General features: G+C 53.6%; 1 protein-coding gene across 1 annotated transcript in view; it reads left to right on the top strand.

Annotated features, from left to right (window-relative positions):
- The window catches only part of RIMBP2 (RIMS binding protein 2), a 226319-nt gene extending 215907 nt beyond the window's left edge, over positions 1 to 10412 (top strand). Inside the window, exons 19-22 of the mRNA XM_035016812.1 lie at positions 2299 to 2399; positions 3699 to 3770; positions 7357 to 7491; positions 9580 to 10412. Coding sequence (XP_034872703.1) covers positions 2299 to 2399; positions 3699 to 3770; positions 7357 to 7491; positions 9580 to 9768 — 497 coding nt within the window. The 3' untranslated portion in view covers positions 9769 to 10412. The remainder of the gene's footprint in view (positions 1 to 2298; positions 2400 to 3698; positions 3771 to 7356; positions 7492 to 9579) is intronic.
- Positions 10413 to 16143: the final 5731 nt, after the last annotated feature.

The raw sequence follows: 16143 nt of genomic DNA on the forward strand, positions 1-16143 counted from the left end.
GTGCGCATGGGACGCACCCCTGGTCCACGTCCGTGCGCATGGGACTCACTCCTCCCCCTGTCCACGTCCATGCTCATGGGACTCACCCCTCCCCCGTCCACGTCCATGTGCATGGGACGCACCCCCGGTCCATGTCCGTGCGCATGGGATGTACCCCCCCGTCTACATCTGTGTGCATGGGACGCACCCCCCTGATCCAAGTCTGTGTGCATGGGACGCACCCCTGGTCCACATCTGTGCAGGGATCCGTGTAGATTCAATGCGCTAAATCAAACGTGTACGAAAAGGCAAAGGGACTACAGTTGCTCGAACGATTTTTTAAAAGCACAGTGGAAGACTCGTGCAAGCAGGTTTTACGACTGGCACACAGGGGAGCCGATGGAGACCAGGTGGTGTGGGAGGCCACAGAGGCACCGTGATCCGTGCAACAGGGGGAATCCAGAAACGGACCAACGCTTGCACCGTCCACAGAGTTTCAACCCAGGGAGGGGGCAGTTCAATGGGGAAAGGATAGTCTTTCCGTAATGGGTGGTGGAATTGGGCAAAGAAAAATGAAGCTCGGGCCACACTCCTGAAACTCAAAAAATGAACTTAAAATTGAACACGGTCTTAAGTATAAAACCAGACCAGGAAACTTCTAGGAGAAGAATTTCATGGTGAGGAAGCCACAATTTCTTTGACGTGACACTAAAACCATGACACAGAAGAGACTGATGTCAGACTTCACTAAAATCGAGTAGTTTCCAAAATCGAGAAACACAGCATGAAGAGAAAGAAGAGCGAGGCCCCAGGCTGCAGCAAGTATCTGCAAGGGACCCGGCCGAACGGGGAACCGTACTGAGAACACACCGCGCTCAACAACTCGACGACAGGAAAGCAAACCACCAGTGTCCCGTGGGCAAAAGACCCAAGAGATCCTTTGCCACAGAGGACTCGTGGATGGCGAACGAGCAGGGGGAGGGACGCATACGGGACCCACGGAGGGCCGGTTAGAGTGCGATGAGAAGCCAGGACGCCCCCTCAGGGCTGGAGGCGAACCCACGTGCCACGACCGCTGTGCCCAACGGGGTGGTCCGTCTCCAGCTGGACACATGGTGCCGGCCGGCGGCCGCCTCCTGGGTCCCCGCCCGGGGGAATGGAGCTTCTGTGCGCTCACACAGCTGCTTGGGCACTTGCGGCGGCTGCACGGCGCGTCACTGATCCCCTGGAAGGTGGACTGAGTCACCGATGCTTCGGACAGGGGGACGCTCCTCACCAATGAGAGTAGCACTGTGGACACACGGGGTCACACGGAGGGAGCTCAGGTGCATTGTCCCGGTGAATGAAGCCAGTTTCTAAAACCTGCATGACTCCATTTACAGGATATTCCAGAAAAGGTGGAAGTATGGGGACAGAAAACAGACCAGGGCTTACCTGGGCTGGGGGTGACCACAAAGACACGGGAGGGCGATTGGGGGCTGAGGGAACCGTCCTCTACCTTGACGACTGCAGGGCTTATGTGACCACGTGAGCTTGCCAACACGGTCGGAAGCGGGCGCCGGACAGAATGCATCTCTGGGCTCTTCTTACCACCTGCAGGGATGTGTACTTGCACCTCCCCTAGAAAATTAACAACGCCCAGAAGGACTGGATGCACCCCTGCAGGAAGCCCGTGCTCTGTTTCAAGGAAACACACATGCACAGGCCCAGCAAAGGCACCCTCGCGCTTTCTAAATTATAGCGGCGACCCTGGAGCAGGACCCAAGGCGTGGCCCATGTCTGGAACTTCGCACGCGGCCGGCCCTGCACCTGCGGGACGCCCCGGAAGGGCACATGACCGACGTCAGTTGCTTTCTAAACACTTGCCTTCAATGGTTTTCCTTTGTATGAATCCCAAAAACCAGTTCTAGGCACCGAGCAGCTGTGTTTGGAAGAAAAGCACCAACGCCAGGTCCTCTGGGAGAAACGCACCATCCTGTGCTGCCCAGAGCCACTGAGAGCTTTGATTCTGGAGGATCCCCTGCTTCATGTTAGCCTCCCCGTTGGACGGACACATCGGGGAAGGGAAGCGTCCTCGCTGCTGTAAGAGGGGGTACTGGGCCAGAGCAAACATACGAGAACATGCAGCTCAGGGCGCCCGGCCCCACAGCCGGAGGCTTCGCTGGTGCTCGCACCCCGAGCATGAGGCCCTGGAGAGAGCGGTCGTCGGGTCCCGCTGGCCGCGTGTGCCCTGCTCCCCTGGGGACAAGGGAGAGGGGGTGCCACTCCTTTCGGAATAACCAACTGATGGCTTTCTTCTTCTCCTTGCGATGTAAACAGAGAGAAGCAGAAGAAGCAGCAGGCACCCAGGGGCGACGCGGAGGGTGGTGGCCCTGTACGATTACGACCCACGAGAAAGCTCACCTAACATCGACGTGGAGGTACGCGCCAGGTGCCGTTCCGCTGCGGCTCACGGCCGGTGCCTGGGCCTCTCCCCGCACGGAGGCTTGGGGGCCGTGGGATCTGGAAGGGTCGGTACATGCAGTAAATGGCGTGAGGGAGCTGGGTGGGAGGAGACAGGGAAGGCACGCAGCAGCTGACAGGCCCCGTCGCCGTGGCCCGGGCTCCCCGTATGGGACGCCACGGGCGGAGCAGTCTGCGATCTTCTGCCTCGGTGACAGCCCCGTAGTGTCGCCTGGAAGAGAGAAATAACAGCCCCGAGCGAAAGCAGAACTGTAAGGCCCCCCTGACCCCCACACACGCAGAAGCTGAGGGGGAGGCCCCATGTCCTCCGCACACATGGCCTGGGCCGGCGTGGCCCTCGACGCCCCGGGAGGCGGGAAGGGAGTCGCCTCCAGAGCTGAGAGGCTCGGTTTTCAGCCCGCGGACCTGCTTTCTCAGACGACAGCTGTGTCCGAATCTGTCACCCACGGTTTTCCTTGTGCCCCACGTGCTCCCAGCTCGTGGTTCAGATTCAGAGTGTGCGCTCTGCAAGCATTTCTGCATGGACCCGATTCACAGGGGACCCCTGGTAGCCTGAGAGTTCAGCTTCCTTCCCTCGTCTTCACGTTCAGAGATTAACCCACGTGTTATTTTGTCTTGGGTTTGCACCCTCCACTAGAGTCCATGTGCCCGTCTCTAGGCTGGTGCCTGGCATGGCACGGACACTTTGTAGAGAATGAATAATTGAGTAAAGGTTTTTTGCACTCAGTGAAAGGATAGTTATCTAACGGTCCTTACACCGCAGAGGATTTTTCCCTGAAGTTCTGGGTTTTTCAAGTTAACTCTTTGACCAGTTCTATTTTATATTTTTTAAAGATTTTATTTATTTATTTATTTGAGAGCGAGAGTGAGCACACAAGCAGGGGGAGCAGCAAAGGGAGAGGGAGAAGCAGGCTCCACATGGAGCAGGGAGCCCGATGTGGGGCTCGATCCAGGACCCCGGGATCATGACCTGAGCCGAAGGCAGACACTTCACACTGAGCTCTGGTGGGAGCAGCGTGCGGGGCGCTTTGCAGGGCGGCGGACTGCAGCCTGAGCTGTTCGTCCTCCTGAGTCCCTGAGGCGCCGTGCACGGAGGCACCTGTTGGCCTCCTACCCTTCCTCCCTGTTTGGGAGAGCATGTCAACGCCGGAATAATGAGAAGAAAGAAATCGTTAGAGCAAGCGTGAAGAACTTTCTAAGGAAAACCGACTACTCCGTGCCGAAGGTGTTACTAACTTGCCGTTCTGTCTCCACAGGCAGAGCTGACGTTCTGCACCGGAGACATCATTACCGTTTTCGGTGAGATCGATGAAGACGGATTTTATTATGTAAGTTTTTGAAAGATCAAAAAGCACCATTTCATTCATTTTGCACGTCTATTTCCGCTTGCGTGTTCTTGCCCCTACAATTATGTGTAAGCTTCCTATGGCTTTCGGAAAGGTCCCTGTCACTGGGGCTCGTCTGATACAGAAAGAGGGGCCGTGAGCATCTCCATCCCTCCTGCTCTGAGGGGGGCACTTCCGTGTCCATAAGCTGCAAACAAAGCACATGTATTCCCATTCTTCCATCTAAAATTGTCTTCCATCCAAATAGGTACCAGTTTAACTCTCTGTTTATTTGTAACGTATACGTTTTTATACGGGAGAAGAAAGGAATACAAATAGGCAAAGTTACTAATTAATCCACACCAACAGGGTGTAGAACTCCTCCCTGACCTTCCTTGGAGCTGACGGCCATTGGCAGCGGGGACCAGGCTCCCGGCTCAGTGGCCCCGGGGGCAGCCTCCGTCCTTTACCCTCCCGACATTTCCTGAGGAAAAGAGAGAATGCCGAGGGGCTTCTCGTCGTGCTCCCACCCTGGTGGCCCCCCTGAGTGCCGCCCTCCCGGGCCTGAGCCCACAGGGCTGTGAAGGAGCCAGCTGGCAGGCCTGCGGGGTGCCCGCCCCAGGGGGGGCTGGGGGACAGGGCCACCATCTTGTGCCGGGGGTCCCACCTCCCCCATCACCCCCCTTTCTTTAATCAGAACAGCTGGGAATCCATCAAGTCCTGAAAGGCAGGTTTCTCTTTGAGTCAGATGAGTTCACAGCCTTAGGCACGCGGGGATCCAGGCTCGTGATCACTGCAGATCCGTGTCAGTGAGGATGCTCACACTCTGCCCCCGTCTCTTTCCAGAAGAGACTGTGAAGGGTCTGCGAGCGGGCAGACGTCAGGCTTTCTGTCCTGTCGAGGGCTGGAGAGGGGGCGGGCGAGGGAGGTGGGGGCCCCCGAGGCCAGGGCACGGGCTGCAGGCCGGTGCAAGTGGCCGAGGGGGGTGGACAGAAGGCAGCGTCAGTAGCTCCCAGAGCGCGGGTTGTTGGGGTGAGCGTGTTGTCCAGGAAGACGCCCACATTCTGCCTCAGGTGATGGCTGCCCTTGGGAACACGGGCACGAGAACGCAGTTGAGAGAAAGATGTGCTTTGGAAAATGCTGAGCTTGAGGGTGTGAACAGGACATCTGAGCTTCTCCATGATGGAGAGGGGTCCGTGCCGTTGATCCTGGAAGATTCTAGTGGCCGCGTCTGATGCAGTGTGCGGCGGAGGGGGCAACGTGAGGGGGTCCTGTGCGCTTCTGACGTGGCGTTCACAGGATGGCGCGAGAGGCCCGGGAGGACGAGGGGAAGAGGCAGGTCCATCCCCGAGCTCCTCGGTGAGCCCCGAGCAGGGGCCCGTCTGGATGTCCGCGGGCGCGGGACTGTCTGGGTCTGCGTGCCCACGGGGATGTGAGGATGAGGCCGTGCGCTTTCATAGAACCCGGTCCCCAGACCCGAGCAACAACTCCACGTGGCGCTCCCCTGAAGGGGCCGGCGTGGCTGGTGGGGAGGAGGATCTGGCTGACATCTGGGCTCGGAGACAGTGGAGTGGCTGGTGTAGACGTGATTTGTGACCCTCGATGTGGGAGAAATGTGTACAGGAAGCCGCAAAGATGTCCTACAGAAGTCTCTAAGGGACACTGAGAGAGAGACCTTGGCTCCTAGAGGAGGGCGAGGAAGGAGAACGGGGACGGGGACTCCCGGGTCGAAGAGAGGACGGGTGGCCAGATCCGGCGCGTGCGTATTGGGCTCAGAGGGGATTCTTGCTGGGAAGAGGTGGGAGGTACCTGGGGCTGCCTCTTTTTTTAAATCAGTTTTTATTTTTAATTGTGATGAAATACACATTCTTCATCATTTCTACGTGCACAGTGCGGTGGTGATACATTCACGTTGTCGTGAAGTCGCCACCGTCTGCCTCCAGGACTCCTCCCCGCTTGCCACCCTGAAACTCCATCCCCAGTAAACACCAGTCACCCTTTACCCCTCGCGTCCCTGGCCCCCCATCTCCTCTCCGTCCCCATGAATCCACCTGCTCTCCGGGCCTCACACACACGGACTTTTCTCACGCCTGCCTTACCTCACTGAGCGCAGCATCGTAGCGCGGGTCACCCTCTCCTTCCTTGGGAGGCCGAAAATAACTCCACGCTGGGTGCACATGGTTTAGTTACCTGTTTGCCCATCAATGGACACTTGGCCCCTGCGAGTAACACAGTGATGAACATGGTGTGCAAACAGGTCCCTTGGACCCTGCTTCCAAGTCTTTTGGGTTTCGACCCAGGAGTGAAATTGCTGGGTCGGATGGTAACTCTGGGTTTAACTTTTTGAGGAGCCACTGGATCGTTTTGCCCTCAGCAGCGCCCCACTTCTCATCCCCCCCAGCAGGTGCACAAGGCTCCAATTCCTCCCTATTTTCAGCAATATTTTGTCTGTGGTTTTTTTAAATTTTTGTTTGTTTGTTTGTGTTCTGTGGTAGACGTCCTAACAGATGTGAGGTGGTATCTGGTGATTCTGGTTTACATTTCCCTAAGATGTTCGTTAATTCATGTTGACCATCTTTCCATGTACTTGTTGGCCGTCTGTGTGTCTTTTTGGGGGAGAAATAGCGATACAGATCCTTTGCCCATTGTTTAATCAGGTTCTTGTGTTGAGCTCTCGATGTGTTCTGGACACGACCCCTTCTTAGATAGGTAGCTTGCGAACATTCTTCCATCCATCCCGTAGGTTCACTCTTCACCCTGGTGGTGCTGTCCTTGGCGGCAGTTTCTAATCAGGGAGTAGGCTGCGCATCTCATGCTGTTATTTCTTGGACTTGAAAACAGAACAACAGACTCCCATGTAGTCTGGGGCCAGCCAGTCTGGGACTTGCACTGATGGGGCAGGTGGGCATTGGGGGCGGTGGGGAGGAAGTGACATGGTGGCCGTGACCCGCTCGGTCCAAATGTCCTGTGGACGGTGACCTTAACTATGTACCTGCGTAGAGATGTGAGAGAAAGTTCTGGAAGGGAACAGACAGACCTGAAGCAGTATCCTCTCTGGGGAGGTGTCAACGGACACTTTCATGTCCCCCACATTGTTTGCATTTTTATGGTGAGAATGTGGTTGTGCACGAGACGGATGCATAGCTCTGCACCTGGCCTGCACGCTGGACCACATGTTGGCCTCGGGAGGGGGTCAGTCTGTCTGGATCGGTGCATCTGCTCAAGTGGTGTCTTTAAAAGCCCCCCAGGGATGCTGAGGTCAGCCAGGGGGTCAACGGCCACTACATGGGGTGGTCCCGAGGACTGGTTCCTGGGAGCTGCCTGAGCCCACTGGCCAGAACAGACCTTCCTCAGCTCCACCCCAGACAGGCCAGGTGCAGACCTCGGGGACGGGACTCTGCCCCTCGAACGCGTCCCACGGTCACTGTCCGGATCAGGGTAGTTTGGAGACACTGGAGTCCCTCTGAGTTCTCCCACGTTTGAACCAGAACAGACCCGGCAGGCAGCCCTCCCCAGAGCTCTGCTCCTGTGGTGAGAGCAAGAAGGAGGTTTTGGGAAAATCGAGTAACTCATTCTGCTGTGTTTTTAGGGGGAACTGAACGGGCAGAAAGGCCTTGTACCTTCAAACTTCCTGGAAGAAGTGCCTGATGACGTGGAAGTCTATCTCTCTGATGCACCTGGCCACTACCCCCGAGACGCGCCAACGCGCTCCAAGGCAAAACGGGTAAGCAGACGCCCCCCGCCCCCCCGCCCCCCCCCCCCCGCCCCCCCCCCCCCCCCCGGCCACGCTCGCTCTCACACAGCCCTCGCGTGGATAGGTTTGCATCTTGGGCCGAAAAGCCCATGCCCTGAATTTTTCTCTCTGCCCTTCCCTGGGGCTTGTGCCTAAGCATTCTCACTTTTGCTTATTTATTTCACAAAACCTGCCCCTCTCGATTCTAACCCATCCGCCTTTCCTCACAAAGGGAGTCCCCATCCTGCCCGGTAGACGCACATTCCAGCTGGGGTGAGAGTGAAGGGGATGGCTAGTCCTTCGTTCGTTTGCCCTGCTAGGATTTCAGTCCTCTTAGCAAAGACCAGAGACCTCCTCCAGCATAATTAACTAGTGGATGACATTCATGTTTAGTGTCTCATTTTTATTTTATTTCATCACTGCCAGTTTTTATATATTATATTTTTATATATATATATTTTTATTTCTTTGCTCATCTGCTTGGAAACAGAAGAAGAGTGTTCATTTCACACCTTAATCAGGCACTGTAGCCTTCACGTAAGTGAGCACCTGAAGATACCCGTACACATAGCCCTGTCCGCGGCCCTAGCGGACTAGTGCGGGCGACGCAAGGCTTCGCTGTGGGCGTTAAAAACAAAACCAAAAACGAAAAGAAATATGTCTCAAAACACCACTGGGCCTGAAATAGTAGGCTATTACTCGGTCTCAGTTGTGAAGCAACTGACTTTGTAGTCAAATCGTCATCTTTACTCCTCATTTCCTACTATCTACATAGAGAATATTTCGAAGGCCAACATTGGGAACATATTTCTTAAGAGGCTACTTGTTTGTTTACGTAGAGAGCGTTGCAGGGTCTCCTCGTCACTAAAGCTGCATATTGCATTGTTAACCACTCTTGGAAAAAAGCACAACCTGAACCACTATGTTTACTCTAGGAAATCTTCCTCTAAAAACACAGGAGGTCGAGCAGATGAGTAGCGAGCAGGGGGCGATGCAGGGTTGGCTCTGACAGGCCCCCTGCGGCCTTGACCCCGACCGGTGAGCGGTCTGTCAGGTCCAGGTCCGCGCCTCTGTCTCCAGAGAGCGCAGGCTCCCTCCTCAAAGCACAAGCCCGCGTCCGGGGCGCCGGCCTTCGCGGCCAGGCCCACCGTGGGGGCACCAATGCATAGTAGGTGTGAGGAGCCATGCAGCTGCAGCGATGGCGTTAGACGGAGCGGACGGTACCTTCAGCTGTACTTGGGATGCTTTACTAGGTGTCTTCCATTGGAACTAGACCTTGATTCTGAATCCAAGCCAGCTCGAAGCCCTTGGCTCCTCTCCTGCGCCTGCTGGCTCCCGAACACTCGAGTGAGGCAGGGCTTTGCGTGGAGAGGTGGGGGGTGCAGGACAGGGTGCTGGGCCCTCAGGCGCGCGTCCGAGCCGCCGGGGAGCCCGTAGGCCGAGGAACCATGTGCCGCTCTGCTGGCAGAAATTCACGTCCAGCCCCCCGGGCAGGGAGGAAAGCACGCAGTAGGGGCCTTTAAGCTTCCTTTGATTGCGATTGAGGTTCATTTTAGTTTTTTTTTCTTTCAACCGGTGTATGCCATCGCTCTAGGGTACTAACTTCCCCAGGAATGCACGCGGCGAGATCAGCACTTCCTCTACCCCAGTCGCTTTCAGACCCACAAGTCCCCTTTAAGAACCTTTGCTTTTAAGATTACTGACGGCACTCGGCCAGTTTCACCGTAACCTAATTTAAAGTGACTTCTGCTCCCCACCCCGCCCCCACCCCTCCGCTTTGGCTCTTAATTTACAAAGCAAATGATTACCTGGCCTTGTTTGGCCAAAGCAATGGCCTCCCCCTCCCCTGAAGACAAAGAAACCGCAGACCAAACGTGGATGGCTAGACCCCCCCCCTCGTAGGGCCGCTGTGGGGTGGGGGTGGGGGGGCGCGCGCGCTCGTGGCATCCTTTAACCCCCAAGGAAGACACGAGCCAGCCCTTACCTTTCCTGGCGGGGGACGGGGCCGTGCGGTGTTACCAGCGGATGGATGTTGTTGGCGCTCACGCACTCAATAAACTGTCGCACTGTACCTACTAGGTTCCTCCCGAGGGTTCAGGTACAGCAAGGAGAGCGCCATCCCCCACAGCCCATCTCCATTCGGGGTCACCTCCGTCATCTATGGGTACTGGTAGTCCTGGGAGAGGCAGGGAAATGTCCTCGAAAAAGAAAAAGGGGCTGCTTTCCAAAGGCAAGAAACTGCTGAAAAAGCTGGGTGCAGTGAAATGACCATGTGCTTCTGGACGACTCCCCAATCCATGTCATTCTCTTTGATTCCAAACTAGGGCTTTCAATGACTCAAGTACTTCCTAAAAACACACTCTTCTCCCCTGACACCAGGAGAGAAGTGCTCTTTGCACTGCCGTCCACTTTAAGCCAACGGCGAGGACAAAGAGCGGCTGGTGCCCCCTCCCAGCCTCCGTGCCAACCGCTCTGGCCCGCGGCCTGACGGGAGGCGGGCTCTCCCGAGCGCCCAGGGGCCAGGGGCTCGCTCCCCACCTGGGGTCCCAGCCTCTGTGCATTTGTCATCCGCCCTTAAAGCAATGGTTTCCAACTCGACCCCTTCTCGAAATGCTTGCCTCATGACGCATCAGTCTCTTTAACTCTGGTCTTGAAGTTCCTAGTTTAACCGCCTTGATGTTCTGCCTTACGCACAACGGTCTGTACTGTCCAATAAAAACTACGTGTAACTTTGTACGTGTCGTGCATTCAGTGCTCCTCACCCCCCACACAGCGCTCTGCAGTCACTTGTGCGGGCCGTGCATTTGGACGCCCTGGCTTTTCGCCTTTCCACAGCGAGCCGGGCAACGCACAGAAAATGTTTACTTACTCAGATCATTCAAAAAAAAAAAAAAGAGTGAGAAAGTCACTTTGTTTGGAGAAGTTACTGCTCCTCCAACCCGCCAGAAAGCTGAGAACCGCTCCTGGCTTCCAGCGTCCCCTTTGGTGGCGTGTGGCTATCGCCTCTTCCATTATTTGTCCCACGCCACCCACAGCCGGCCCGCGGCGCGCATGCACGAAGCGGCCCCCACGAGGCACCCCCCCACACCCCCTCCTAAGCTCGGTCCGTCCACACGGCTCCACCCCGGGCTCCCCACGGGCCCTCGAACAAGAGGCTCACAGAGCTGCCGGCTGGCGTATGGGATTGCTTACTGTTTTGTAATTCTTGTCCACTTGTAAATTGTTTTTACTCTTTATACATACTTTTCAGACTGCCTTTCTTTTGTAATTTATGGAAGGTTTATAAATGAATGACCAAGCTTTTCCCATTGTGTCTTCAAAAACTCTCTTGTAAATTGTAATATATTAGTGTGTGGTACATTTATTAAAAGGAACTTCGTCGGTGTGTGGCTCAGTACTGTGTGCGTGCGTGCATGTGTATGGTTAGCGTCATTTTATAGAAATAAAATTTGTTATTTTATACAATGCCGTTTCTTCTGTATCTTGGTTTGAAACACTTCTGACCAGAGCGGCCTCTCGGGATTCCTTTCTCCCGTGTGCACCAGGAAACTCGATGGCCCTGCCTTTCCCTGTTTCTCCGTAGTGGCGGTGACCAGCACTCGGGAGTTGGTCACCAACTGCCGTCACCCTCGTGCTGCCGGTGACAGCTGGTGGCAGCCCGCTCTGGCAGACGGGACCGATGTTCCTCGGGCCTGAGGAGCACTCACAGACCGACGGCCGGGGCCCGGGGGACGAATCGAACCGTATTTGTCCTATTTCGCGCTGGCCCCTTTACGGTCCAGGTGCCGCGCGTGACCGCGTGCCTGCGTGCGATCTGAACCAGCCAAACCCACGCGGCCGGGGCGGAAGGTCAGGGCGCGCAGAGTTTCGGTTAGGCAAGATGGATAAAGTGACGAACTAATGTAAAAAAAAAATGCTAGATCAAACGGAAAGTCTTACGAAAAAATAAATTCCAGTTGAAGAAATACTGATGTAAGAAATTACAGTGCACATGACAACGTGAATGCCCTTTATGCCACCCAATGTTTAAAGATGGTTGAAATGGTACGTTTTCTTACAGAAACTTTACCACGGTAAAACAAAAAAAAATGACAATTCCCCCCCGCCCCCCAAAAATAGCAAAGGTAGCCAGGACTAATGTTTCTCTAATTCTTTTGAAAATATTTACAAATTTCCCAAAATATGGAGGCAGACCCAAATGCGGGCAAACCCGCAGCAATAATGAGGGCTTAGTTTTGGTGAATACTACTGAACACTCGCGCAGTACATGATGCCAACTGTATACACTTCTAGAGAGAAGAAAACTGCCCCAACTCCCGAAGCCAGCAGTGTCCGCAGCAAAACTAGACAAAGACATTACAAGAAATCCACAGACCAAGAGCACCGTGAATTTTTAAAAAATCCTTAATGAAATATTAGCAGATTAAATCCAGCAACATATAAAATGGATGACCTCCACTGTGGCCAGCTGGAGCTCATTCCAGGAACGAAGGCTGCCTGAACTTTCTGAGAAAACATCAACACGCTTGACCAAGAGAAGACAAAAGCTGTCTTTCGATGCAGCGAAAGCACTGGATAAAATTCGATCCCTGTTCAGGAAACTAGGAAAAGAAAGGGATTTATCTCAACCTGATAGGATTAGCAGCCAGCACCATACCTAATGGTGAAAGACTGACTGTATCCCTCCTTCCATCCAACCGAGCCAAGGACATCCACTTGACCAATTGTGTTCAACATCGCACACACCGATCCTAAAACACCAGCCCAATGAGGAAAGAGAAGTCATACGCTTCGGAAAGGAAGGCGTGAAACAGTCTTTGCAGATGACGTGATTTTGTATTTGGAAAATGCTAAGCCAGCGACAAAATGCTGTTGGGACTAAGAAGTGGATTTGGCAAGGTGACAGGCTACAAGGTCAACCTACACAAATCATGGGTATTTCTACAAACTAGCAGGGAACAGAACAGAAATTAAAATACAAATACATTTTAGTATATGTGCTGCTGAAGCGAGCACTAAAATACAAATATAAATGGTATAATAATCAAATAAAAATATAGGTAATTAGTTATATTAGTATCAAAACCACAACATACTTAGGGATAAGTTTAACAAAATATGAGCAAAACCTGTATGCTGAAATTTATAAAACATTGCTTAGAAATAAAAGGGCTCTTAAACAGAGATACAGAATATGTTTGTGGTTTAGAAGATGTAATATTGTTAAATTTCCGATTTTCCCCCAAGTAGATCTCTTGATTCAGTGAGATGCCGGTCAACATCCCAACAGGCTTTTGCTAGAAATTGATGAGCTGATTTAAAAAATGATGCGGAAATGCAAATGATCTACGATCGCCAAGACGGTTTTGAAAAAGATGAACAAAGTCGAAAGACTCCCAGTTGCCTGATTTTGAGAATTGTAAGGCCACAGTTATCAAGACAGTGTTGTTTTAGTGTAAGATGTGGACATTTAAGTCACTGGAACAAACTAGAGAATCCAGAAGTAGATGCATACATACGTGGCACGTTCATTTAAAGCAAAGGGGCCAAGGTAGTTCAGTAGGGGTAAGAAATGTGGGGTTTTCTGGAAATGTTGCAGAAAGAGCTAATTATTTATGGGGGAAAACTGACACTTATCTCACATGGCACACAAAAATTCAAACAGATCATAGGTCTAAGTGAAAAGGTTGAAACCCTAAAGCTTCTAGAAGAAAATGGAAAATTTTGGCCAGAGAGATGTCTTACACAGTAAGACACAAAAAGCAAAAACTGTAAGGAAAAAAAAAAAAACCCTGATAATTGGATTTCATCAAATTTAAAAATGTCTTGGGGCACCTGGGTGGCTCAGTCAGTTAAGCATCTGCCTTTAGCTCAGGTCATGATCTCAGGGTCCTGGGATCGAGTCCCTGCTCAGCCGGGAGCCTGCTTCTCCCTCTGCCCTGCTCTTGTGCTCTCGCTCTTTCTCTCCCTCTCAAGTGAATAAAAAAAATCTTTAAAAAAAATTTGAGAATGTTTTCTCTTTGAATGATACTTAAGAGAACAAAACAGCAAGCCAGAAACTGGGGGGCAACGTTCATAGTATGTATATCTGACAAAAGATCTGGATTTAGAATATATAAAGACATTTTACCATTCAATAAGACCAATTTTTAAAAAAAATATGCAAAAGATTTGGACAGCTTTTTTATAAGAGATGTAAAAATGGCCAGGATGCACACAAAAAGATGCTCAGTATCATTAGTCAGCAGGGCCATGCAAATAATAACCCGAACAGAATGTTCTTATACACCCACTGCGGTGGCTCTGTGAGGTCATCTTATTTGGGTTAATTTTAGCTAGAATTTTAAAATTCTATTAAAGGGGCACCTGGGTGGCTCAGTCTGCCTTTGGCTCAGGTCGTGATCTCAGGGTCCTGGGATCGAGCCCCGCATCGGGCTCCCTGCTCCGCGGGGATTCTGCTTCTCCCTCTGCCACTCCCCCTGCTTGTGTTCCCTCTCTCACAGTCTCTCTCTCTCTGTGTCAAATAAATAAAATCTTAACAAAACTAACATAAAATTCTATTAAAATGAGAAAGAGCGACACCATCAGACGTTGGGGAAGCCACGAGCAGCTGGGACTCACGGGCCTTGCAGGGCAGAGGCAGGGGAACGCGCACCGCGGAAACCGCCATCAGCTTAGGATCGAGCAGCTCCGTGTCTACGCACGTACCCAAGAGAAATAACAATACGTGTCCACGTCAAGGCTCCAGCAAAATTTCTTACAGTTTGTTACAATAGGCCCAAAGGCAAAACACCCCAAATATCCATCCCTTGACGACTAAACATGAAATGCAACCAGGCAGAGGAACGCAGCTTGGCAAATACACACAGTCACATGCATGAGTCTTCGAAACACGGTCTGTCCCGGCAGAAGACACCAGACACAAAGGAACACACGCTATGGGATCTCATTTTCATGAAATTCCAGAGTAGGTGGAAGGCAGATCATTGGTTGCTTGGGGACAAGGTGGGAGGAAGGACTGTTTGCAGAGGAGAAAGAAGGAACCTGTGGGAAGGAGAGAATAGGTATTTTTCTAAATCTGATGGAGGCGGAGACACAGGAGTGTATGCATTTGTCAAAACTCATGCAATTGGATTTGCTGATATGTAAATTATAACTCAATGAAATTGATTTAAGTTGGGGCTCCTGGGTGGAGAAGGGGGATAAAAGTAGGTCAGGCCGGGAAACACGTCCATAGAAAAGAGCCGTGGGACCGAACGGAATCACCAAGGGGGTCGAGCAAAAAGCGGGGAGACCCTAGAGGCGCTCCAGCGTGGAATCGGGCGGCACAGAGAAGAAGTCACAGCGGGGCAGAGGGGGCAACGGAGGACGGCGTCCTAGCATCCAGGCACAGGAAGCCTTTCCAGGAGATTTTGCCCACAGGGTCACTGACGAGGGCTAGGAGCTGACCAGTTAGCGCCACGGGGGTCGGGGGGAGCTCCGAAAGAGCACGGATTGTGGGAGGAAAGCCGTTGGGGGCAATACAGGTCTTTTGCTTTAAGGGGGCGTAACACTGACTCCGTCCACAGCCTCCACCTGGGGCTCCCTCCGGGGCACAGGTGTTGCCCCTCGAGATAACTAGCGTGTGACCTCACCGCCAGGCCCCTCGCTCTGTAAAAGCTGTGGGGCGAGGCCCGCCCTGCCCTGCCCTGCGCGGAGAGTCGCTGGAGCGTCCTGGGTCGCCCGCTGCCGTAAGTTACCCCGAATGGGACTGAGCCGCAGACTGGCTGGCTTGTGTTTCCTGCTCTGGAGGGTACGTTACTGACCTCCACCCACCTTGTCACAGTTGCCCAGGTCGGCAGGAGGCCGAAACCACAGAAGCCTGGATGGGCAAGGGGGCCACGGGGGGGAGAGCTCACTGTTCCTGCGGGGGAGTCCCCTGCCCGTGGGGGGAGCCCGCTGTCCATGGGTGGGGGAGCCTCTTGTCCGTGGAATTGGTGGAGCATAGTGTCCATGGGGGGAGCCCTCTGTGCATAGGGGGGAGCCCGTTGTCTGTGGAATTGGTGGAGTGTACTGTCCGTGGGGGGAGCCCACTGTCTGTGGGGGGAGAGCCTGTTGTCTGTGGAATTGGTGGAGCGTACTGTCCGTGGGGGGAGCCCGTTGTCCGTGGAACTGGTGGAGCGTACTCTCCATAGGGGGGAGCCTGTTGCCTGTGGAATTGGTGAAGGGTACTGTCTGTGGGGGGAGCCTGCTGTCCGTGGCAGGGGGAGCTCGCTGTGCATGGAATTGATGGAATGTACTGTCCATGGGGGAGCCGACTGTCTGTGGGGGGGAGCCCGCTGTCCGTGGAATTGGTGGAGTGTACTGTCCATGGGGGGAGCCTATTGTCCGTGGAATTGGTGGAATGTACTGTCCGTGGGGGGAGCCCGTTGTCCGTGGAATTGGTGGAGAGGACTGTCCGTGGGGGGAGCCCACTGTCTGTGGAATTGGTGGAGCGTACTGTCCGTGGGGGGAGCCCACTGTCCGTGGGGGGAGAGCCTGTTGTCTGTGGAATTGGTGGAGCGTACTGTCCGTGGGGGGAGCCCGTTGTCCGTGGGGGGAGAGCCTGTTGTCTGTGGAATTGGTGGAGCGTACTGTCCGTGGGGGGAGCCCGTTGTCCGTGGT

The sequence above is a fragment of the Mirounga leonina genome, unplaced genomic scaffold (assembly GCF_011800145.1).
Source record: "Mirounga leonina isolate KUSES-001 unplaced genomic scaffold, KU_Mleo_1.0 Mir_171, whole genome shotgun sequence".
In the NCBI taxonomy this organism is placed as follows: Eukaryota; Metazoa; Chordata; class Mammalia; order Carnivora; family Phocidae; genus Mirounga; species Mirounga leonina.